The 26455-nt window shown below is 33.8% G+C and overlaps 3 protein-coding genes and 1 pseudogene across 4 annotated transcripts; 1 reads left to right on the top strand and 3 right to left on the bottom strand.

Moving 5' to 3' along the window:
- The first annotated feature begins 1515 nt into the window (after positions 1 to 1515).
- Positions 1516 to 5633, top strand: LOC120280577 (ABC transporter A family member 7-like). Its single transcript, XM_039287448.1, has 16 exons — positions 1516 to 1644; positions 1730 to 2111; positions 2199 to 2278; positions 2383 to 2527; positions 2603 to 2722; positions 2803 to 3089; positions 3159 to 3321; positions 3397 to 3522; positions 3603 to 3686; positions 3770 to 4125; positions 4200 to 4400; positions 4474 to 4583; positions 4680 to 4764; positions 4841 to 4969; positions 5039 to 5144; positions 5223 to 5633. The coding sequence occupies exons 1-16, from the start codon at positions 1585 to 1587 to the stop codon at positions 5597 to 5599; spliced, it is 2811 nt and encodes a 936-aa protein (XP_039143382.1). The 5' UTR covers positions 1516 to 1584; the 3' UTR covers positions 5600 to 5633.
- Positions 5581 to 9901, bottom strand: LOC120280576 (annotated as a pseudogene).
- Positions 9902 to 11320: 1419 nt separating this feature from the next.
- LOC120279939 (homeobox-leucine zipper protein HAT5-like) lies at positions 11321 to 12978 on the bottom strand. Of its 2 annotated transcripts, XM_039286618.1 has the most exons (4): positions 12743 to 12978; positions 12565 to 12657; positions 11979 to 12379; positions 11321 to 11873 (listed from the first exon to the last, which is right to left on the bottom strand). In XM_039286618.1, the coding sequence occupies exons 2-4, from the start codon at positions 12623 to 12625 to the stop codon at positions 11514 to 11516; spliced, it is 822 nt and encodes a 273-aa protein (XP_039142552.1). In that variant the 5' UTR covers positions 12626 to 12657; positions 12743 to 12978; the 3' UTR covers positions 11321 to 11513. The 2 variants fall into 2 exon arrangements, with proteins under 2 accessions (XP_039142552.1, XP_039142551.1); XM_039286617.1 differs by having other exon boundaries at positions 12565 to 12978.
- Positions 12979 to 17696: 4718 nt separating this feature from the next.
- On the bottom strand, positions 17697 to 21102 carry LOC120280003. Its single transcript, XM_039286693.1, has 7 exons — positions 20863 to 21102; positions 20640 to 20789; positions 20333 to 20533; positions 19955 to 20076; positions 19518 to 19681; positions 18882 to 19036; positions 17697 to 18038 (listed from the first exon to the last, which is right to left on the bottom strand). The coding sequence occupies exons 1-7, from the start codon at positions 21070 to 21072 to the stop codon at positions 17940 to 17942; spliced, it is 1101 nt and encodes a 366-aa protein (XP_039142627.1). The 5' UTR covers positions 21073 to 21102; the 3' UTR covers positions 17697 to 17939.
- Positions 21103 to 26455: the final 5353 nt, after the last annotated feature.

Below are 26455 nucleotides of genomic sequence, written 5' to 3'. Positions count from 1 at the left end.
CCTGAGCTCCAGATCCACGGACACTACTGGTGAAATGGCGCACACCACAGACCGGGAGTAATCGCCTCTTTTGTAGCCTGGACCCGGCCTTCGTCTCCAGATGGTGGACTTCGTTAGCCCAGCTCGCTATCTTCCTCCTTTTCCTTTTTATTGCTTTTTTTATCCTAGTCCTGTTCACTGCTATTCTCATCCCTGGTGAGAATATCAGCATTTATTTTATTGTCTGTCAGTTTGTTTTTTTTTGTTTTTTGTTGTTTTTTGTTTTTCTTCTTCTGTATTTTGTTCTTTTTGTTCCTTCATTTTCTTATTAATAAATTTGTGGTTTATCCACTTTATTCAAAAAAAACTACATCTACAACGGGACGGATCGTCAAATGACGGATTAAGAATGCAACTCTTTTCAACAACAGTAATTAAAGGTTATAATTTGCACATAATAATAATATTTTAATAAATTTAAAAATAACCTTATAATAATAATACATGAGTTAATAAATTTTAATCTAATGATATGCGGTTTCCACTTCTCAGAGCTGGTTTCTAATTCAACTCCTCATCACTACTGCCAAATGAAGCGTGGTTTTCAAAATTTCAACAAAACACAATGTTGTTTTTTTTAAAAAAAAAAAACTAATTTTACTGGTGCACTATGTGTACCTGTTTATCCCTTTGTATATATATATTTTTATAGAGCCGTGTTTGTTTTTTTGGTTGAAAAAGTAAATAAACCACGTTCATTAAGATAACACAAAACAGTCCCAACAACAAAAGCCATAAGTCAACCCACCAAAAGTGAAAAACCACACAATGAACACAATATCTCACAAAAAAGAACCAACAGGCCACTAGAGGGACAAACTCCCCCTAGGACACAAACAAACTGAAAACACTAGCCCTCACTCAAGGGAAGGAACCGGATCAGACTGAGCGCTGTGCTCCATGGAGCCGTGTTTATTGTCTTTGTTAAAAAAAAAATCTAATTTTTTTAATAATAATAAATTTGACCAACCATTTCATGCTTCAATTGAACCATTCAATTCATCTATTGATGGTTTGATACATATTCAATATTATTAAACCGTTAATTACACTACCTATATAATCAATTCAACTTGCTTCTAAAATTTTTTATATTGGGTAACTTCTTTGAAACTAGAGGCAGCAATCCATGCTAATTTTTTTAATTTATATGCAAGAAAAATTTGTGAAGGATTAACACAGTAATAATTTTTTTAATACTAAATAGATAAATTTATTTTATTTATTTTGTGAGAGTTGAAAACTTGAGCATTAGTTGGAAGTTTCATTTGTATCTATCTTGTTGCCATCAACACGTTAACTTAAATGCTTGGGAAACATACATTCAAATGATATCACTAAACATAATTAATATCAATTGACTTCTAAAGTTCTCCTCCACAAGATAAGACTCTAAATCCATAAATATATATATATATATATATATATATAATGAAGATTAAGAAGATCATGTTCACAACGAATTGCACTATTTAAAGCAATGAAATTTCACTTTAAACACAATCAGAAACCATAACTGACTTCATATATTTATCAAGTCAACTCATGGCTGCCAGTTTCTGGACACAAGCTAATGCTCTATTGAGGAAGAACCTTATCTTTCAGGTTACTTTTATTCTGAATTTAATCTTTGATAATTTCTTAACTGTTGTGTTTTCTGAAACTGTTTTTAATTCAATGATCACTGCAGAAAAGAAATCGAAAAACTAGTATAAGAATCATCGTGTATCCGATAATTCTCTGTGTGTTACTAGTTTTGATTCAGAGCTTGATCAACAATGAGTTGCATAAATCTAAGTACAAATGTGGTTGTACTTGTGTTGATAAAAATGGCAATGGTTCATGTGAGACAGTCTGCGGAATTCAGTATTCGACTCTGGATCAAGTCGATAGTTGTTCGGTACCGAGCCCATTTGAATGGCCTGTATTACTGCAAGTTCCTCGGCCGGAATACCGTGCAGTACAAAACAGTTTTGATACGTTTGCCGGTTTACCGGAGAAATCTTGCAGAGATTCTGAGTCATGTCCTGCCACTGTGCTTTTCACTGGAGGCAATGAATCACTAGCAAACAGTATGTGAATTTAAGTTCTTATTGAGAGTTAATACTTTTAATTGTGCTTTGATTGATTCATTGAATTTCTGTTTATCAATTTGTCAGGTTTGGCAGCAAATTTGTTCACAAATGTTGCATCTTCAAACCTTTCAGATTACTTGAGTGCATTCTCAGAGCTCATTCCTGTGAGTTTTTATAGCTTATTTAATCTTTTCCCTTTGTTTTTATTTTATTAGAACATATGAAAAAAAAAAAATATTACAATGTTTTGGAATGAAATCAATCTCAGGGAACAGATACAGTGAGTGGAGATACACAGTTTATTGATCCTGCTTTTATTTATGGTAGACCAATATACACAAACCAACCTCAATGCATCTCAAATTCGAATCGAGAATTTTCATTTAAGATTGATACTGTTACCATGCAAGAAGGTATGAAATTTACTTGTTTGGTGATAAGTATGACTTTAATTTTTTCTGAATCACGTCATTGCAAATCTGGATTAGATTTAGAGTGTGTTCGAGGATTGCCATTATGGCGTCGTTCTTCATCTGATGTAAATGATGAGCTGTTTAAAGGTTATCGAAAAGGGAATGCTGAAATGATGATCAATGAAGTAATGTCTGGTATAAATCTTTTACCGCAACATCTTTCACTTGTGTGAATTATCAATTTGGAGTTACTGTTTTATTGCTTTCTGTTGCAGCTTATGATTTTTTGGAGACCGATGACAGAAATTTTCATGTGAATGTTTGGTACAACTCAACGTATCAAAACACAAGTGTTTGGGACACTACTCCTGGATTACTACGTGTTCTTCGATCGATAAATATTGTTTCTAATGCATACCTTCAATTCTTGAAAGGTAGTGGTGTGAAGGTGTTATTTGAATTCACAAAAGAAATGCCGAAAATTGCAACACAGCTTTCATTTGATTTTTCTTCTCTTCTCGGTCCACTCTTCTTCAAATGGGTCATCGAACTACTTCTCCCGGTACTTTGATACTTTAACATAATTACTACTTCTCGGCTATTTGTGATAATTTTTCGTATTTTAATGTAGGTTATACTGACATATTTGGTGTATGAGAAGCAACATAAACTGAAAATTATGATGAAAATGCATGGACTTGAAGATGGTGCTTATTGGGCGATATCTTATGCTTATTTCCTACTTTTATCGACAGCATACGTTGTATTTTTCATGGTATTTGGTTCTCTGATTGGTAAGAAACTAATTTCTTACTAGTAAATAGTTTCAATTTGAAGCATTAGAACTCAATTTTGATTCTGTCTTGCAGGTTTAAAATTTTTCAAGCTGAATGATTACAGTATTCAATTTGTGTTTTACTTCACTTACGTAAATTTGCAAATTGTGCTTGCATTTCTTGCAACAACATTCTTCTCCGATGTTAAAACTGCAGAAGGTCCGTATGTTTTTTAACATGAATTCTAATTTGTGTAGATACCTTATGCTAATTGTAATATTGTATTTCTTTGATCTTAGCAATTGCATACATTTATATATTCGGGACCGGATTCGTTGGAGGTTATCTTTTGCCTTCTTTTATTCAAGACACATCATTTCCAAGTAAGTTTTATAAATCTCTATCCGTTTGAAACAACTACACAAACAAGTTTGCATTGTTAAACATGTAATGTATAATTCCGCAGAAAATTGGCTCATTGTCATGGAGCTCCTTCCCGCATTTTCGTTATATCGAGGACTATATGAATTAAGCCAGTATTCTTTCAGTGGGGATTATATGGGAACTCACGGAATGCAATGGACCGATTTAAGTGATCATTTGAATGGAATGAAGGATGTATTGATTATCATTGTCGCAGAATGGTTAATTCTCCTTCCTTTTGCTTATTATATCGATAGAACTGCTTCTAGAGGTAACATAAGCATGAAAGGCCTTTTTTCGGTTTTACAAAGATTTCTGACAAAGAAATCAATAAGTACACAAAGAAGTGAATCAGGAAAAGTTTTTATTGAAATGGAGAAACCTGATGTTATTCGAGAAGTAAGTCTTAACATTGTATTTTACTTTTGGTTTTATTTGCATTCTTCGTTATGTTTAATTTTCGGTTGTTTCAGAGGGAAGTGGTTGAACATTCACTACTTGAATCAAGAACTAGTCATGCTGTCATTTGTGATAATTTAAAGAAAGTTTATTCGGGAAAAGACGGGAATAAGGATAAGTTTGCTGTCAAAGGAGTATCTATTGCTTTGCAAAGCGGAGAATGTTTTGGTTTGCTTGGACCGAACGGTGCCGGCAAAACTTCTTTGATCAACATGGTAATTTAATATCATTCTCATTAGTATTATTGGTTTTTGTCAAATTCTGAAGTGAATTTCACTTGGTTTGCAGATGATTGGACTTGTAAAACCAACATCAGGAAACACATTTGTTCAGGGACTTAACATACAAACTGAAAAAGATAAAGTATACTCTAGCATGGGTGTATGTCCACAGAATGAGTAAGAAGTTAATTTACTCTGTTAAAAGACACACACACATACACACACAAAAAAAAAGCTCAATCATGTTTGTAATTGTTTCTATTATTAATGCAGTATGCTGTGGGAGATGCTGACAGGAAGAGAACACCTAATGTTTTATGGAAGATTGAAGAATCTCAAGGGTGAAGCTTTGATGCAAGTGAGTATGTGTTGATGATTTTATAGACATTGATTTATCGGTTTTCTTAAATTCTTCATCTTGAATTTCATTGCAGGCTGTTGCTGAATCCTTGAGGAGTGTTAATCTATTTCATGGAGGAATTGCAGATAAATTTGTTGGAAAATATAGTGGTGGGATGAAAAGAAGGCTTAGTGTCGCAATTTCACTTATCGGTGACCCGAAAGTAAACAGTCTAACTTATGTTCTTCTTTGATTTCCTCCAAATTCATGTGAATTGAATTATTCTTTTTAGGTTGTCTACATGGATGAGCCAAGCACTGGATTAGATCCTGCTTCAAGAAACAACTTGTGGAATGTTGTCAAGCAAGCGAAACAAAATCGAGCAATAATTCTCACAAGTAATAATATATATTCAAGTCATGACATCAAATTAATTTATCTGCTTATGATAATTAGTTGAGAATTTTGATTTTCAGCTCATTCAATGGAAGAGGCAGAGGTTCTTTGTGACAGATTAGGAATCATTGTAGATGGAAGCTTGCAATGCATCGGAAATCCGAAAGAGCTTAAAGCTAGATTTGGAGGTTATTATGTTTTGACAATGGCAACATCTACAAATGAAGAACATGAGGTTGAAGTTCTGGTAAATAAACTTTCTCCGAATGCGAAAAAGATATATCATGTATCAGGCACTCAGAAATTCGAATTACCGAAACAAGAAGTTCGAATTGCCGATGTTTTTCTTGCCGTTAAAGATGCCAAGAGCAAATTCAGTGTGCAGGCATGGGCTTTATCTGATACAACCATGGAAGACGTCTTCATTAAAGTTGCAAAAGAAGCCGGATCGATATAAGTTTCATTATGTTAATGAATTTGATCCTTTGGCTACTTTGATAAATACATCCTCCAATGTCGTGTCGGTTAATCCCCAAGCATGTATCGAGAGTTCTTTTTTAGCGCTTTCGATTTCTTTAAAAACATCGGCGAGTTTGACATCTTGTTTAGATAGTTGAAACTTTTGTGTTCCTGCTAAATGGTAGACTTTACTTGCTTCTGATGAGATTCGGTTTACTAACTTCTCGACTTCGCCTTCTTGATCCGGAGGTGTAGTAATTGTGAACATAAAGTATCCTCCATACCTTTGTTTGAGCTAAGATCATATACAAAGTTTAGCAATCTCTTCGGTATGCTGCAATCTATGTTCATGAATTTTTACTGTCTTGAATTAGTTACCTCTTTAGGATTGCCAATGCATTGGAGACTACCATCGACGAATATTCCTACTCGATCACATAAAGCTTCTGCTTCTTCCATTGAATGTGCTGAAAAGAAAAGGCGAAATTAGTATAATTTGAAATAGAGTTATCTTAATTCATGTTGAACTTCTTACTTGTAAGTATGATTGCTTTATTTTGCTTCGCATTGAGTAAAGCACTCCACAAATACTTCCTTGATGCAGGATCTAGTCCTGTGCTTGGTTCATCCAAATACACAGCCTGAAATTCATTAATAGCCGGTGAATTTCATCACTAAAATATTACTGAATTTTTAGTATGACATACACTAGGATTGCCGATAAGCGAAATGGCAACACTGAGTCTTCTTTTCATGCCTCCACTATATTTCCCTGATAATGTATTAGCTTTATCTGATAAATTTACACTCTGCAATGATTCTTTGACAGCCTACAAAAATTAGAGATAAGTTTCGGCAATTCTTGTTTCATTTCGATGTATATTGAAGTACACCATACCTCTTCCAGTGCACGTCCATGAAGGTTTTTTAGTCGGCCGTAAAACAGTAGATGCTCTCTTCCGGTTAGTGTTTCCCATAGTAAACTTCAAGCAAAACCGATCGAGTTGTTACTGAAAATAATTGTAATTCAAAAGTAATAATTCCGTTTGATGCTTACTCATGTTGTGGACAAACACCCATACTGCAATACACTTTATCCATGTCTTGACTAATATCTAATCCTCGAACAAATGCCGTGCCAGAAGAAGGCGGTATGAGCCCTGTCATCTGCCGAATTTACTACTTCAGCTTTGAAAATTTGTTAACAAGAAGAATAGTTTGATAGTATTACTAACCATCTTAATAAACGATGTTTTTCCGGCTCCATTTGGACCAAGCATGCCGAAACATTCTCCCTGACTAACTCGTTAGTGTTAATCCTTTAACAGCAAATTTCTCCGGGTTTCCATCTCTTCCCGGGTACACCTTTTTTAATTTACTGCAAATGATGATGTTATCGTTGCAAGGTCTCTGCAGTAACTTCTCCACCTTCTCCTCCTAGAAAAAAACAATCGAAAGATTAGGCAAATGTAGTCGTATGATACTTGAGCAACTAATTTGAAAACATACCTCTTGAGCAACATCTGATTTTTCCACTTCAACATAAAAATAAGGTTGCTGAATTTCAGTACTTCTTTTTCGTTCCGAATTCACACAGCGCATAAACCATAGAGGATGTTTTCTAACTCCGCTACCGATGGAAAGAACTTGATCGAAATAAAATGCAATCATTAGTAGTATCACCCATTCTCCGAACATAATAAGTAAAACATTTAGCAATCCTTGCTTTTCGACCCAGATATCTCTCCAACCGACACGACCAACTCCTATAGACTCTGCTCTGAGTGAATATTCTCCGAGCTCAAATAAACCACGGTATAGAGACATAAAAGGGAGGATTTGTGTTAATATAATCATGCCTGGAAGAAAATTGCAATGAATTAATGTTGGTTGTGAATTTTTGTGACAATTAATAATGGAAACAACTTACTTGAATTGGAATTATCATCATGGGAATTCATTGAGAATCATGCCCGAAAATAATCCCGATGCAAACACATAGATGTATCCAATAACTGAAATATAAATAAAGGTATGATACATAATGTTAGATGCTAAAGTTTCGATGAGTTCATCAGAGCATTTGTGTGTTTCAAAATTCAAACCTGCAGCAGTCTTGACTTCAGAAAAAAATATTGATGAGAAGAATGCAAGTGCAATCTGTAAATTTATATATATGAAGTAGAATACAGACTGCACACTGTAGTCATTCAAAGTAAAAATCTTCAACCCTGATACAATGACAATACACGATAATTGTGTGAGGAATACGAAAAGGAAAACAATGTATGTTGATTTTGAATTCTCGAGCTTAAACTCACTGAGAAATGATCCGAATAAAATGAAGACTGAGATATATAAAGACGATATAAGAAGGAAATATGCGTAAGTTATTATCCAATAAGGACGGTCGCCGAGCGAGTGCATTTTCATGATCATTCGGAGATTATTCTGCTTCTCATAAACAAGAGAAACTAACATCACCTGCAAGAAATTTTGATGTTCAATAATTCAGGAAACAGAAATGTCTATTGAATGATTAGAAGTTTGGAAGTTTACCGGTAACAACATCTCAATTATCCAAGTGAAAAAAGGAGGACCGAAAGCAGAAGAAATATCTAATCTTTTCATTGGACTAGCACTTTTCGCCATTTCTTTGGCAAAATCAAGCACCATCTTCACATTAGGACCTTTAAAAAATTGGAGGTATGAATTTGATGCCTGTAGAGTATTACAAACTAACAATTATGTACTATTTCACTCTTCTTTTCGATTTAACGACAGTTAAAAATCAATCTGTGATACGCACCGCATTCAAAGCACGAAGAATCCTACTAAGTGACTTTTTATTATCATTAGAAGTCCCATTGTGCCACAATGTCACATTGAAGATGTTTCCATTTGTGTTCAAGAAGTCATAAGCTGAATTTCAAGCATTCCGAAAAAAATTATATGAGAAACAATTGAATGAATCTATGGAAAAGATTAGGCAACAACCTGCAAAGTATTCATTGATATCTTTGTTAGGATTACTTTGCTTGAATCCTGAATATATCTCACGATTTATAGTCGATGAATCTCTTCTCCATAAGGTTAGTCCCTCAACACACTCTACTTCTGTAACACAAGACATGAATAATTCAATGATACTGATGCGACACCGATTGATCAAGATAAATAAAAAATATATATATACCTTTCAAAAGAGAAACACCATCAACTTTGATCGAAAGCGGGAATGACATTTTTGGATTGCAATTCTGCTGAACAAGCAACAATGGTTCCACAGGGTCCAGAAAAGCCGGATCGGCATAATAAGTAAATGCAAGATCTGTAGAAGTGCCCTGAAAGTTACTGAATTTCAATTGAAATCCCCTTCAATCAAAACTGTTACTTGTTAATAAAAAAGACGAACGAGCTTACTATAATGTATTCAGATGAGACGGTGAAAGGATCTAATGCATCCACAGGTTCTGAGAATGCCATTGTTCCATATAAATTCTTTCCCAAATCTATCAAAAAGATAAAAAATCAAATGAAAATATCTTAAGCAGTTACACCAACTAAATACAGTGAGAATATCGATTGATTAGTACTCTTTGCCAAAGTTCTGTTAAATCCAGTGATGAGTATGCTGACCGGGCAGTTGCCGGCCACTCTGCAAGACTTGTCCGGCAATTCCAAGTTGTTCAAAGTTCTTGAATTATCTCTTTTAGTCGCACGAAACTCGGACTTTGGTATCGAAAAAAGTTGTGGCCATTTAGCAGGTTGTGATATCGGACACGGAAAATTATCCATTGATGCCATTTCGAAGAGCTCTACCGAGCAAACATGTGAACAATTATCTTCATTTGGATTGGTTTCTTGACAATGTCTACACTCACAAGTGTTCTTTAGTCCTCCCATGACATGATTCACTAATTTTTCAAGACCAAATAGTAATAAACATAATAGAACAGGGATCACTAGCAGTCTAATGTTCGTTCGGAGATTTCGTTTCTGAATAAAAAACAAAAAGAAATACACATGTATTCAGATTGACAGCAGATATATAATGTTTGATCATAATGTATTCAGAAAAAAATAAAATAAAATTGACAACAATGTGACCTGAAATGTGAGGTTTTTTCTCATGAGAGCATTCATTTGAACTGCAAGACTTGCACGTTTAATTGGTACATTCTCCATTGTTGATGTTTTTGGTGATTTCTGAGATGAATTGCTTGATCTCAAATTGGAACACTCTCAACTCTTGTTAATTTATTGATGAATTTCAGTTATTCTTTTTAATTAGTTTGAACTTCTTTTTTTCTCTTTTTATCGAGAGTTAAGGCTAAGTTTGTTGTAACTCTCATTGAAGAAACAATTTCTGTTTTTCTGAAAAAAAAAATGCAAGAAAAAAAAAATCAAACTATGATTTTAAAGTTGAGATTTGAAGATTTGAAACTTTGAAGATTTCAAATCAAACTTACTTTTTTGGGGAGCTTATCCACAAAACACCAGAACATCCACAGTAAAGAAGATTAGTTCCCTTGCTTTTTGAATTAAGTTTTTGGGAATTATTTTGACCAGACACGTGTTGACCGAACAAGTAGGACGCGCATTGACGTGGTCCAAGGGGAAAACGACAAATGAAGAAGACGACAAAAGTAGGTGGGGCCCAAACACCATGCGTGAAGAAGTGGCCACTTAGGATTCGCCACGTTGCAAGACAAGCTGGAACCGCTGGCATGCACGTGGGCTTCCACGATCGCCTTGTTTGTCCCACGTGTGTGAGCCCCAGATGACGTCACTCAGAACAGACAAATCCGAAAAAGAGCCACATGGCGACAACATAAGCGTGGTCGGCACAGCTGGAAATATCTCATCCGTACACGTGTCATAATTCCTAACTGTCTTTTTTTTAGCGATTTCCGCACGATTTACCAACTATTTACTAATCCTCTGTTGGGAAGTGTTGAATTCTCCATAATTGCAATACAAGAGATGTATTATTATGAACTGTGAATTTTAATATGTTATCTTGGATACACTTGAGTCGTCCTTATCTATCGTATTAGCTTATTCTATTTATTACGTGCATTTATTTTTTTATCTGTTATAAATTTATATTTTTTTTTTGTTATTTGTCATTTTTTAATATTAAAAAAATATTTATTATTTTTTTCTAAAATTATCTTTAACACTATATTTAATTTTTTTCTAAGAATTAAATATAATAACTAAATATAAAAATATAAATTAGAGATAATTTTATAAAAATAATTAATTTTTTTATATATAAAATTAGGTTAACCACGACAGATAAAAAAGAACGGAGAGTAATAAATCTCTAAAAAATCATTAAATCATCGTAATTATTGTGCCAGTGTACATTTCTTTTTTTTTTTACAACTTTTTGTAATGTAGCACTTATTATAGTTTTTGTAAAAAATAAATAAATAATAATAATAATAATAATAATTTCAAATCGATTTCAGTGTTGATTTCATGCGGAGACAAAAGATGAGCAAGAAATAGCATCCATGTCATTCACCCATGTGATACTATTGTGACATTGTCACCCAAGAATGGCTCTCTTGCCTTCATACTCTCCATTTCCATCCATAAAAACACCATTCAATATCCCTTCCAATTCAATGCTAAAACAAACTTTCTCAAAAACCGAAAACATGTGTAATTGAGCTACAATAAGATTAATTCACAGAAGTCACTACAGTAATAACAAGCGGTTAAAATATCAGACTTCATAACAAAATATGTCTTGGTGAAAATCACAAGAATATTCGAACCTTTTTCTGATTCTTATTTCAGATACACAAGTGAAAGAAGTAAACAAAGAAGTGGAAGGATTGATGGATGGACATATGAGAGATAGAGAACACATTAAGGCAAGAAAATGTGGAATTTTACTAAGACCATAACCATAAGCCTTGATCCTCCAATGCATAATCATAATTCCCAGAACTATCTTCGAGTTTCATACAACTGTATTGCTTAACTTTCTCGTCCTCTTCGACATAGGATAGATCAGAATTCTCCGGTTCGAATGCGTTCGAGGAGTCGGTAAGCTCAAACAGAGGAGTTCGAGCTCCGGCTTCGCTATCTTTGTCGAATATAACAGTATTAGTAGAACTAAGATCTTCCTGCTTACAAGATGGCACAGAAGCTAAGAAAAAGTTTACATTTTGCAATTGATTACTGGCCTTAGTTTCAGGTTTTGTTTTTTCACCAATCTTTTTCAAGAGCAGTTTATCAGTCAGTGAAATCACCTGCAAACACAAATATGATCTTATTTGTATGTAATGCCATGAACTAAATAATTCATTCAAACTCTTGAAATTTAAAAAGGCAAAGTTTGGGATTGAATGAAGGACCTCTGCATTGAGTTTCTGATTTTCTTTGAGAAGATTGTCATAATCAAGCTTGAGTGAATTGTAGCTAGATTTGAGTGTTCTCAAGTCCTTCTCCAGCTGTTTGGTTTTCCAACGAGCTCGGCGATTCTGAAACCAGACGGCGACTTGCCGGGGTTGCAGACCGAGCTCATTTGCTAGTTGAATTTTTCGATCCGGTTCGAGCTTGTTATCAACCTCGAAACTCTTCTCAAGAAACTGAACTTGATCGGTCGAAAGCCGCCTTTTTTTCTCTGGATGGTGAAGACTATCATCCATATCTTCATCAATGGTTTCTTCTAACTCAAATGGTGATCTATGCATTGCCCCTTCTGTTGTGTTTGCACAAACAACATCTTCAAAGTTCACAATGGGTCTTCTTGATTCTGAAAACATTTAACTTCTTCATCTCAATTCTCAAACTTAATTCACTGGCCAAAACAAGTCTAGTAAAGCTAAAATTATCTAAATATTCATCCAAACATTTGCAAAACTGAAAATTTCCATCAAGTTCAGCAGAAAAAAAACTAAGTTTGAAACCTTAATCAAGAGAAACAGAAAGAGATTATACCATGAAAGACAGAACCAAGCAAAGTCTCAAAAGGATGAGGAGAAATCCCTTGATTCTTCATCAAAGACCATGAAATCTCTCCTCGTTTATCACCTAAAAACATCATGTTTTCCTTTGAAAAAAAAAAACACACACACACACACCCAAAATTCAATTCCAAAGATTAAGCTCAAAAGACCATGATCTTCTTCAGAGCTTGTGGCGGAAAAAGCTAGTGTTCTTGATCTCAGAGCCACGCAAAGAGGAGAGGAAAAGAGAAGTGCTCAGACCCATCAGCCACCTTCTCAGGAGAAGGATAAAGGTTGAAGCTTTGATGCTCGGCAATGGAGTTTGGAGCTCTAATCTTCACAAAGGTCACAGCTTTCTTTCTCTTTCTCTGTGTGTTTGTGGGAGTTTGGAGAAGAATGGAGAGGTTGGTTATAACTTATAAAGAGGGAGATGAAATTGGATCCGGATCCGAATCATTTATACCCGATAACGATGAACCGGATCCGATAAAAGAGGTTATTGGATCCTTATTTGATCCAAATTGAGGCAAGGAACATTATTTACCTTTTTTTTTTTTATTAAAATCATAATGGATTAAAAGGACAGATAGAATATTCCATGGCCTAAAGTGTTTTTTTTTAATGAATATCCAAGTGATTCCATGTTGGATTTTGATTACATTATTTATTTATAATTTATTGATAAATGCAACAAACCCAATAGTCAAGGGCATGCACACAACCAAGAATTGATCATCCGGTCATGCACCCTCACCTGTCACCTTGCATACGTTGGGTGAGATTTGAAATCCAACCCTAGCATGAGAGTGAATAACTAATTTAATGACTAACCCAATGTTGGCATAGTTAATCTATAAACTATTTTTTTTTAATTTTGATTATTATATTTAAAAATAATTATTTTTTTACAAAAATAAAATAATAATTATGTGAGATTTTAATACATGTTTGTTAAAAGTGACAATTTTTTAAAGTTGTTTTTTTATTAGTATTTCTAAAAAAACTAAAGAGCTCTAAGGAGATGCATTAAATATCATTAAACATAGCCACAACTTTTTATGCATCTCATCGAGCATTGAGGAGAATTCTCGTTCATCAACTGATTTTTTAGATCTCACCGGCAAGTGATTTTTTTTTTATTTTTATTTTTTTTGACATATTCTTTCTTAGTGATTTTAAAGTATTATTTCTTTACATTAATATCATTATCAGTCAACTCTATCTCTTATATTTGTGGTTTTCATTTTTTTTTTTAATATCTCTGCATAAAAGTTAATTCATTGTTTGTGGTTATTTTTTATAAATTTATTATTAGTTTTTTTTTCTTTTTTCCGTATATTTATACTCTTTTTTCCTCTCAAAGTTGTGATTCATCTCCTTTTTATAAAAATTATCATATCCTATGTTGAGTCATGAGTGATGGAAATTTAGCTATTTTTTTTATGTAGGGATGAATCATGGAGTTTATATGATGTGGGACATGTCACCCTGAGTTACCATCATCATTCAAATCAATGGTTAAAAAAATTTAAAATTTTTAAAAATAAAATTCATGTTATATGTGGATGATTTCAAGTGAATATTCAGCCATTTAATAATGCAATAGATACAGATGAGATACATACATACATAATATTGTCATTATTTATAAGCAGTCGCTTCCCATCTGTCATACCATACATGAGTCACTTCAAAATTAATAAATTCTATTATATAATTTAATTAATTAAAAGGAATAAGTTTGAAAAATATTCTGTCGTTTACTGACGTCAAGGCTCAAACATTTATTAAAAACAATAATAATTATTATATCATGAAAAGTTTCATGGATGAGAAGGTCAAAGAAATCAGGCAATCATCAATTTTGGTTTTTCCTCTCTTTTTTAATATTTTTCTTTTTGCTCTTTTGCTTTATATCTGAAAAGGAAAAAATGAGTTTAAGTAGGGTATGGAATTCCAGATGGATTTCCATGAATGGTCCAAAGAAGCCAACTTTGCTTGCACAAACATAACTCATTAACAGTGATGTATATTTGGATAACAAGAACTCATGATGATAAGTTGAGAAAGAAGAAGTAAGAGCAGCAATTAATGCCACTGATCTCTTAGTCTATTAATATTAGATTTATAATATAAAGTGTTTGTATTTTTATTGAAACAAAAATAAGTTCAAACATCAGCTCTTACAGAATGAGAGAACATATGTATCAAAGTATTAATTTTACGTCTATGCATATATACCTTAGTTTTGGTCACATTCCAGTAATAGTGGATGAAGGATAAGGTGGGAAGAAGATCGAATGTGAAATGAATGGCAAAGTTAATGGACAAGTGTTGGCTTTGTAAACTGACTGGCATGATATATAGGATAAGAAGAAGGACATTTTGTAGCATTGCATTGCATGCATTCATGCATGCATGAAGTAATTCATTAATGAATGAGGACATGCATGATTGAGACTTGAGAGGGAGAAGCATGCATGAGTTGAAGGATGAGGATGAGAAAGACAAGGGTTGAAATCAAGGTGGATCCTACGTTGAGGACACATGTTAATTACTTTATCATTTACACACAGGTCGGCTACTTTGAAATTAACTCAATTTTAATTTGCGGATACCACATGTATGTCCATGCTGTAATAGGTTCATAGAAACTCAAAGCCATATGTTCTTACATTGCCCAATGATTGCCCCTTTTTTGTCACAGCTTGATGTTGTTGTGGAAGGGGTGGAGGATCATTGTTCAATGGTTGGCTCTTTGGCTTATTGCACAACTTATCTGACAGTGTTACATTCCAAATTAGTCTATTACTATGGAGTGTGTATGTAATGTTTGGTGATTTGGCAGGCAGGAAGTTGGCGCCAAAATTAAATCAAAGAGCAGTAGATCACGTGCAGGAGAGGCGACTGGGCGAGTCAGCAAAGAACAAATTGATTGGTGACACGTGTGAAGCTGTTATGATGCCATTGGCTGAAAGAAAAAGTGGGAGAGTTCGGAAGAAGAGTTGGAAACTCGCGGGTTATCATACACCCGGTGACCTGGAGTAAAGAAATATTCTCATTGGTTGAGTGAATGGAGGGGGTGTGCTGTTGAACCAACTATATAAGGAGGCATATGGCTTGGAGAAGGGGGGATCGAAGAAGAAAGTGAAATCCTTGGGCCTTGGAGAGTTTTCCGGTGATCTTCTCCGGCGATCTCTACGGGGAGGGAAGTCTTTCCCATTATCTACTATATTTCCTATATAGTTTCTCTAGATCTATCATTCTACATTTCTAGTTATGACTGTAATGAATCCATTGTTGATGGACTATGTTTTGATTGATTGATTGTGTTGATGTGGATCTCTATGGGACATATAGCTTACTGCTTGATTGATCTCTTAATCAGTATAGTATGAAGATTGATTGATCTCTTCATCAGTATAGCATGATGATCTATGTGGAGTTTCATGTGTTTCGATACTCTGTGAATCAATTTCAGTGATAATCCATTGATTTGGAGTTCTTGTGAATTAATTCACAACAGTGTATCAAATTAACAAGAACAAATATAGTGTGGAATTGGCATCAGTTTCCATTATCATCTACTTTCCAGCAAGGATTGTAATTCTTGAAGGCTTGGAGGAAGCTCAAGGTAAGGTGATGATACATGTTTGGTGCTCCTAGAAGTGGGTGGCTTAAGTGTAATTTGCATGGAGCTGTGTTTGCTCACTAAGTTAAATATGACATGGGGGCAGTGCTACGAGATCATCGGGGACATTTTATAATGGGGGGTTTTTACTATATTTAATTCATGTTTGGTGCTCCTAGAAGTGGGTGGCTTAAGTGTAATTTGCATGGAGCTGTGTTTGCTCACTAAGTTAAATATGGCATGGGGGCAGTGCTACGAGATCATCAGAGACATTTCATAATGGAGTTTTTTTACCGTATTTAATGGGCTCTTTTTATTTATTAAAAAGAAAAAAATGAATACAAGTATGACACAAGTTATGTAGGACATATATAGTATATGTTGAAATTTAATATTAAATAAAAAAATGGGAGGAAGGGGAAGAGAAATATAATGTCAAATAAAAGAGTTGGATACACATAATGCCAAGGCTTTCAAGAAAAGATCACCTAAACGGATCATTTGTCTATGCCCTCTCTATCATAATGTAGTGTTTGGGATGTTCAAATGGTTCCTCGGTGAAGAAACAACTCCCACTAGCATTAGAAAAAGTGTACGAGAAGTCAATGTTGTATTTCATAGTCGTCGGAGATTCCTCCAGCTTAAGTCTCTTCATGTCTTGTCCTAGGCAATAGATTACCAAAAGAAGAAAGTATGATCAATTTTTACTAGAATCAAAATGAGTGAGAGAGGCATTAGTTGAATATGTCGTTGTTGCTTTTCAGCGAGATGTTTCAAAAAATAACTTGAATGATGAGATCTTAGATATCCATACAAGGACCCAAGTGAACATTAATGATTAAGGTTAGGTTCCCAGAGAGACTAAGAATATGACCAAAGTGGTTTCATATTTGAAGCATAATGGTAATGCAATATAGTTGGTCACTTTTACGGCAGCATGACAAAAGACACATGTTGTTATATATATATACATATATCATTGCCTCCATGCCTTGCTAAATTGTTTAGAATGAGAATTTTGTTCTCTTGTAAATATTGATTTTTTATAAGAACAAAAAGTTTTAATGCGCAGGGCCAAAAGGACCGAAAACCCATGTCACTTTAGCAATCCAAGTTTTGAAATCACCATGAGTGTTTGAGATTGTAGGCCCTATTGATCATCATTATTGTTTACTCTCATGTAAATTTTAATTTTTTTACGAGAGGAACAGATATCCCGAAAACACCAAGAGTTGATCCTAGATAAAAATCAAGAGTTCAAATCTCTTCCTTTAAAAACAAATACTAGTCGAAATCTCATAAAAATTTATAAAGCTTTTTCTAAAATTAATTTCAATTTTACAAATTATAAATTTTATATAAAAATGTTCCATTTTTGTTATATCTGTTTAAAACACCTGATAATTGGATTTGTACTAGCTTGATGATACAGCTACTTGGAATATATAAACACACAAACTAATATTTCAAGAGGGTACAGTTTGGAGAGCCGGTAAACTTCATCACTTCCAAAGAAGTGAGGTATAAAGATGCTTCATGGTTCAATGTTCTGAATCTTCTTTATTTATAATCCCACAACAAGATTATTCTAACTGAACCATCAAGTCATACAAGTTTTTGAGCATTGAGCTGACTGATATATATATATATACATACATGTATCATGTACGCTAAACTTCATGTAGCATGTAAACTTCGGCTAAAAGTTTCAAGAATCATCGGCTAAATTTCATGAATCATGTAGTTTTCCGAGTCAATTGTTCCTTAGATGTGCTTTCGAAAATCTTGTCGGCATTGCCCACCTCGAAACCATCACGTCTGTGGAATTCCTGGATCTGGAGATAAAAACATTGATTTAAAAAAAATTGTAAGAATGAGAGATTACACTAATGGAGCAATGAAAGTAAAACAGAGAAACAAATCAGGTTGGATGATTCTATGTTTGTGAAAGTAACAGAAGAAAAGCCTTCAATTGTCTGTAATATTCGGCAACAACTTGGTCAATAATATCTGGAGAACAAATCCGTCATTTATGCAAGTTCATATTAAATGTCCGGCAAGCAACAAAAATGATGAAGCTAAGAAAATATAATGAAAGAAGCAATAATCATTTGATGCCCAACCTTCAAAACTCTAACGTTTGCAATCAAAGGTTTGATGTCTTGACTTGGAGAAAACAAATGACTGAACCCAAGAAACTCTATCAGTGCAAAAATTGCACATTCTTGGCTTGGTTGTGCTGGACGCTTTGCCCTTTCCTTAAACTGACATATTATTCTATTTCCCTGTGACAAGTACTTTATAATAGCAAACCAATGCATTTGAAGTGTTTGGATTCTGCATGCCTTATTGAAAACAAGTTAGGGATAGTTGGTTATGGAGGCTAACTAACAAGGGAGAAATGAAAGCTACCAGTCTCTTTTCTGCCTGATAATTTGCTAGTGTTGAAAGTTAATTTTGTGATATCCTATGATGCAAGAAAGTAATAGAATGTCAAGAGCTATCATCCCACTGTTAACTTGGTTTTAAGCATTCACACCCCCAACAGGAAGCACCAATCCTTTTCTTTGCTTGGCAGGAATTACATTGGTTACTATTGGACTTCTTGTAAATTCAAGTTAGTACGGCAAGATTTTGTAAGAATTTGGATTCCTTTGGGTTAAGCAGAGAAATCGAACCTCTTCATCAGCCAAATTTGTATATTGGGGCAGCAGAAGTCGTTCAGCAAATTCAATATAGCAGCAAGGAACAGATTCAGTGACACCATCAGCAAAAGTGAAGGATGTTGAATCAGCCACTGTTGAACTTTGTAGTAGAAGGCCGTCAGGGCTCACTGTTAATTGGCAAAAGAAATAAAGATATCAAAATGTTTCTTTTTCAATGTTCGAATAAAAAATACAGCATTTAAAGAACATGTTGTGCAATACAGCAATACTATGATCCTCAAAAAGAAAACCTCCCCAACATTTTCCATTGTTTGTATGCTGATAATAGCAAAACAGAAATCAATGTGCACTGAGCCCCACCTCCTTGTTAAAAAACCACTAATTCATCGATGTTTGTGCCTGGGTTGTTTGGTCTTACTCTCTTGTGATATCATTCTACCATTGTACTTTTTGCTATGTTGGTAATGAAAGGGGTTCATCCCAATTTTATTTTATTTTTATAAATGCTGCCCTCACATTCTACACTATACTTTCTCCAAATAAGTAAAAGACAAATATTTTACCACAACACTTGAGAAAGAAAGCAAATGTTATCCGGTTATCTTGCCAAATGTTTCCATTAAACACTAAGAAGAGTTGATTGCTAACCTTTCAATACTCCCCCATCAGAATTCAACTTGTATCCTTGATCTTCGAGAAACCGATTCAGATTGTTAATGTCTCTAATCTCCGACTTCAGCCGATGGGTAGAAATAGTAACATGGTTTAACGCATATCCATTTACAAGAGTCCATGCAGCATATTCACTCTCCCTGCCAGCCCAATAATAAAAATTATAATTACTCCCAGTAGTAATTAAGAAAAAAACTACCATATGAAAGACTAAAAACTCTGTGAGACATAATAGCAAACTAAACCAGAACTATATTGAGCCTTCACTACCAACTACTTAATTTCACACATCAAAACTGAGAATTCCCAATAAACAAGCAACGCATCTCCCACAAGTCATGATACACACATCAATCTTATGTTCGATAAGAAAGAGTAGATGGCCAAAGAAAAAAAAAATCCAAAAGAGTTACCGGGAAAGCAGTTCATAATCAGAATACAATGGTTTTCCCCATGTTAAACATCCCAACGTACTGGCAAGTGCTGCATGTTTGTATCCACCACCAGATAACTGAGTATATTTTCTGATAATTTCCTACATTTTTAAACCATATCAGACCATGCACGCTATGAACCAATCAACCTCAATACTTAAACAGGCACTGTACTCGAATGTCAATTCAAAGAAACATGCCAAAAAAGATGCAAATTTGAAACTTCTCCAACATCTATCTTATTGAGTATATCACTATAATTCAGTTTTTAGCCGAGTTTGGAATCATGGAAAGGGATGGATTGAACGCATAGAAACACAACAAGATAAAAATCATATTACAGTGAAATGTTAAGACCTGGCTCCGAGGACTCAATTCATCAACGAGAAGCTCTGAAATGAAAACCCTCGGCAAAGGTTCAGCATCACAATGCTCAGCTTGCGGAGGGGAAAACCAGAGTGCCTTCAGCTTCTTTGCAGGAAATCTCAGCTCGTCGCGCTGCACATACCCAAAATCCAAGAAAAACTTCGCAATGGAATCAATCCCATGCCCGTCTACCTTCACACACACACACACACACACACACACAACATCAAAGAATCAAAATTTTTGTTTTTCACTAAAATGCGGACAATTCGCAAAACCAGAGCATGGATTAATTTACCCCAAAAGTACGAAAGGCCACATGATCGTAGAAGACATGGTCACCGTCGTGGGATCGAACAAGGTCCAGGATCGATTTGGCGGTGGGGTTTCTACTAAAATAGACTTTCTCCATGCCAGCGATCACAGCTCTCAGGCATGGCTCCGAGCCCTGAAGGAAAGACAAGGAGATCAGAGCAAGGAAGTAGGATTTTCCGATAAGAATCAAGAGTATTTGGATTTACCTGAATCTTGAAGGCATGATCGGAGAAGGAGGACGAATTGGAACAAATGGTGGCGCTGAGAGGACGGATTTGGAGCGAGATGGGACGGTAAGAGAGGAATGGAAGGGCATGGGGGCGGGGAAGCCTGGTGGAGATCGGAGAGAAGAAGGAAGGCTTGATGGCGGAGGAGTAGACGGAGCAGTGGCCGGAGAACCTCGCCGTCACTTGCATTGTTTCCGATGTGAAGGTTGGCTAAAGTGAGTGAAACACGGCGCTTTATATATATATATATATATATATTTTTAAATGATAGTTATTTATAAAATTATAAAGATAAATATTGATTTTTTTTTTTATGTATATATATATATAGAATTTACATCTCCAGAGGACGTACATAGATAAGAAATCTATGAACATTAAATTATCAGCCGTTGGATCATAATTCAACGGCTGACATTGATAAACAGTATCACGGGTGATTATAATTTTTCAAACAGTAATTATTATTTATATTGTTGTAGTACATACTATTCATCAACGTTAGCCATTAGATCGAAATCCAACTGTTGATACTGAACATCCATAGATTTCTTATTTATGGACGTCTATAGAGTATTGATCCTCATATATATAAATATATATATATATATATATATAAATATTTTATTTATATTTTTTATATAAGGTGAAAGCGTAAAAAGAAATAGTTTATATTTTATTTTGTGAAAAAATTAACTGAATTTTTATTTTAAAAAACTATATAAATAAATAAATAATTATGGAAACAAATATATTATCAATTACTTATTTTTAGGAGGGTATAAAAAGAGGTATATTTTTGGTATTTATTATTTATTTGTTATATTTTATATAATATTTTGATTGGCTTTTTTCCCTTGGTACTAGTTACAAGAACCATATTTTGGCTATTTTTTATTTATTTATTATATTTTAGATAGTGTTTTGATTCTTTTTTTACCTTAATACTAGTTATAATTTCTTTATTTGAAATTCACTAAAAATATAAAATATAAATATATTTTTTTATTAATCTGCAGTTAAATCAGCAGTAAAATATAAATTTATGCTATATAAAAGTACAAATTTATTTTTTTGTCATTAGTAAATCGGTTAATGACCTTGTATTCTATTAGCACTAAGGTCTCTAGATAGATTGTTGGTGACTAATGAAGAGATTCATTTGAACCTCAACTCATGCATGGTGAAGACATATGTGTGTTAAGGTAGTAATCACGTGTCTGTGTACGTTTTTAACACGTTGCTTGTCCTTCGTGATAAAAAAAAAATTAATAAATCAGAAAAAAAAATACTTGAGTTTAAATTTTTATCTTTAATGAAAAATTGAGATTAATATACAACTAAAGAGTTAGTAATGTTAGGTCTGAAGACTTGGATTGGCATTATGTGACAAGCCAAGAGATGGCATGGCAAATGGAGATGACGTTACAGTGATAACTTGACAAAAGAAGTGGTGACAAAGATGAGGATGTGGCTAACGCATGGTTCATATAAAAAAAACTATTTTTGGAAAAAACATCAAGGTAAAAGAATCTCTCTAACAGCAAGTTTATTTTAAGTATGATTTTATCTATCTTTTGTAAGATCTAAGATGATGAATTATATCTTAGCTAAACTCCTTTTATGAAAGATATATTTCGAAAAGAGAGGAATAATCTATTGTTAGCAAAAATAAAAAATCATTATGAAGATTACATGGAGTTTAGTTTGATATGAAGCTATTTGAAGACACAAACTAAGAAAGACAAGAGCAAGCCAACATGATTCTCGAGACCATAATTAGCAATGTAATTTGAAGGAAAGATCTAAAGCTATTTATGGGCGGAGATATTCAATAACACAATCATATATGATGAGATTTGATTGAAGATTTGATTGAAGATTGATTGAACATTGATTGAAGATTTGAAGATCCAAGCATGGATGATTGGAGGTCATACTTGGAAGATATTGAAGGCTAAACTTGGATGAGAGGAGATTAAGTTTAGTAACAATATATTCATAGTTCAAACGAAGATTATATGTAAAGACCAAACTTGGATCAAGTTTGGAAAGAAGATCAGGAGATCTTTGGTAGCCATCTTTGGTGAAATGGTGTTTACGCCTTGGTGGATGCGACCCTCAGGAGAGGGGACTTGTTGAAATGACGTGAGGAAGGAAGCAGTTGCAAGCAGGAGGAGCTCGGGACGAGTCAACTGCTAAGAAGCGAACTGAAGGAACTAGGAGGGTTGAAGGTGTCGCAAGTTTGGTTGCAACTGGGCTAGAACTCAATCATGTTTAGTAAGGTGGGCAGTGTTGCATCTGGGTGTTGCAACATCTAACTTTGAAAGGTGTCTAAGTTAAGAAGTCGCGGAGAAGTCTAAAAGAGGAGTCTCTATTAAGACATAGGTGCGTCTATATAAGATGCTCTGTTTAAAGATTTAGGATGAGCTACGAATGAGAGACCCTTTGGTGAGGGTTGAGGAGAGTAGGTATCGGACAATCTTAAGAGGGTTTTTTTTGTTATTGTGTGAGTGAGTGAATGTGTTGTACTTTTCATTCATTTACCTCTTTAGTGGATTATTTCTCCTGGCTTGGCTCCAGATGTAAACAGGTTATGCCAAACTGGATAATCAACTTGTGCGTCTTCTTTGTCTTGCATAATTATTTGTGTGTGTTTTAATTTCTTGTGAGATTGAACATTTACTTTACATACATCTATCCGTCAAGAACTAACAAGTATTACATTCCCAATAAAAAATTGGAGCTTCGAATTCAACCTTGCCCTGCATTATTATTTTTATTTGTTAATTTATTTTGAAAAAAAAAATTTATTGAATATCCCACTAATGAATTTTAGTATAATATCAACATGAAATATCCCTATTTCAAAAATTTACAAAATTTAAATTGAACTTGTGAAAATAGCTATAATAATGCTTAAGCTTAAGCAAAATTACCTAGAGATATGCAGGGGACGAGGTTTTGGAGATATGTGGATCTCCTTGAGATTTTCTCATGGATCCTTCTTTAGGGAGACAAAAAAACCTCTTAGCACATGCTATCACATGAAATATCTAACTTGAACCGAAATGCTTGTATTTTAATGTTAAAAATATTTCTATACTCTTTTAATTATTGAAATTCCATCCCGTAAAGTTAGTGTTGTTCCTGTTCTCCACTCTTGTACTTCCACTCCTAATAGAATTTGTTAATGTTGTATTCCCCTTTTTGATGTATTTTTTTTGAAGTTTGTTGTTGTTTTAATACATGTGGTTTTTTTTTTTTTTTGAAGAAAATTACTTAGAGATCCTTGACAAGTTTTAAAAGAATACATGATCCCTATTAGTGTTGTAACCAATATTATCATAATTGAACCAAACTGCTGGTCCGACTGATTGAATCGGTGAACCGGTCATGGAGCCAGTCTAGTTTTGTAATTAATTAAGAATTGCAATTGACCCATGATGAATAATATTGAACCTTCAGTTTGATTAATAACCCATTGAACCGGTCGATTTTTAATGAATAGGACCGGTTTTGTAAACCCTTAAAATATATTATTATCCTTAATAGATTTTTTTGAATATGAAAAATACTAGGGTCTTTTATGTCATTTTAAACTAAAAATCTGTTGTCATTACTCATGAGGTTGTGTATTGAATGGATCATGGATGTGTTAGTATTAATTATGTGGACTTATAATATTTTTTTTTAGTTTTTGTATGTTAAAACTTCGAATTTGTTGGTTGTAACATGTTTAATTTTATTTGTAAATTAATAATTATTGTTTTTACTTTTCAAATATTAAATTATTTAACATAATATTTTACTATTTATCACATAATAATAATATGATAGTTTATTATTAATATTTATATTGACATGATATTAACTCAATTGATCAAGTGATTGAACTGGTGAAATAGTGACCCAAGATCTTGAACGGTTCAATGTCTAGTTCCGCTATGATAACATTGGTTGAAATACCCAACAAATCCATAGGATTGTAAACACAACTTCTCATTTTTTAAATCACTAGTTTACCCGGACTATATTTATTTATTTATTTTTTAACCTCTTTGTCTTGGCGCCCAATCACTGGGGCTATTCATTGGGTCAAAAGAATAGGTAAGAATAGGTAAGCTTACTCTGCTTATGGGCCAACTTCAACACTAACAAAAGAATGGGAGTGGAGGGAGAAAAACCGTACAAATGTAGTTTTATAAAAATAATTAGTTTTTAAGTTAATTTGAATTGTCAATGATGCGTAGGATGTTTGATTTTTTTTTTTCAAAAACTTTGTTGGTACTTTATAACTATAAAGTGACGGTAACTCTCTTTCTTTTTAAGTAAATGACTAAGTTTTTATTACGGTTAAACTGTGTGATTTATCTACTTTTATCATTAAAAAAAAATTATCATGTTGATAATGTGCAACATTTCTGTAAATTTGTAAGTCCTTTCTTGTGATGCTTAATTAATGGAATAGACGAAGAAATTGACCATGGCAAACTACTATTTCCTATTTATTAATCCACTAAAATGGATAATGCTCTCTCTCAATCTCATTCTACACTTTGATGAGTGTCACAAAGAACTATAAATTTTTGCCCACTTATCCTTTCTCTAAAGTTGACCGTCAATTCCTTTGCCTCCTTTGCATTTCATCATTCAAATTAATTGATATAGATTGATGTGATATTATCCAATTCAAATCAAGCCATTCAAACCTCTTAATTCTTTTTAAACACTTGTTAAACTAAATTAAATCTCATGTTAAAAGAGAAAATTAAACAAGAGGTTGAAATGAAACCCCACCAACTAAAAATAGCACTAACAAGGTGGAGAACTATTAGCATGTTTGACATTGCATTGCTGACATTGATAATGTTTATCAATGTCCAAAGGTGGAGAGACATATAGCCTTCATTCTAAGTATCAAATGAACATTTTCTAAAGCAATGTAATGATTTACTATAGACTAACCTCATTGAGTTTATCTCTATTACAAACATAATCATTTCTTTTACTGCTTGTCGGCAAATCTCATTCTCTATATATAGTCCTTTGTTTTTGTTCATATCCTACATTAAGGAGTAGTACTAGGATAAGTGACTTATTCAAAAGCTGGATTGTTTTGAATGTCTTTTTTAGTATGTTAGGAGTGAGGTCTAGTTCTAGATCATTTAGTTATTCTTACATTGATCTAGGACTAGGCTTCATTCCTTACATGAAAGATGTTGATTATCTTCTGAGAATATGTTTCAATTTAATTTTACAGGTGATGTTATTATTATTATTATGAGAAAAGTGACAAGTCTCGAAACTTAGAGACGAATACGTGGGGGAGTAGTGCTCACCACCGAACCAGTGCCTCACTCGCTGCGAGATGGTGATCGAACTCGGGAAGCCACGCTCGATATTCGAGGTAAACACCCTACGTAAGAGACCTGATGCCAATAGACTAAATGGTCGTTGGCGTTATTACTAATTCTAGACTTTATTTTATCTTTTATGATGCATTTGCTTTTAAAAAACAATCTTGAATTGTAGATTTTTGTTTGGGCTATATATGTTTTTAGTCAGGTAA

The sequence above is a fragment of the Dioscorea cayenensis genome, chromosome 17 (genome assembly GCF_009730915.1).
Source record: "Dioscorea cayenensis subsp. rotundata cultivar TDr96_F1 chromosome 17, TDr96_F1_v2_PseudoChromosome.rev07_lg8_w22 25.fasta, whole genome shotgun sequence".
Taxonomy (NCBI): Eukaryota; Viridiplantae; Streptophyta; class Magnoliopsida; order Dioscoreales; family Dioscoreaceae; genus Dioscorea; species Dioscorea cayenensis.
This window is presented reverse-complemented; position numbering and strand designations above follow the sequence as displayed.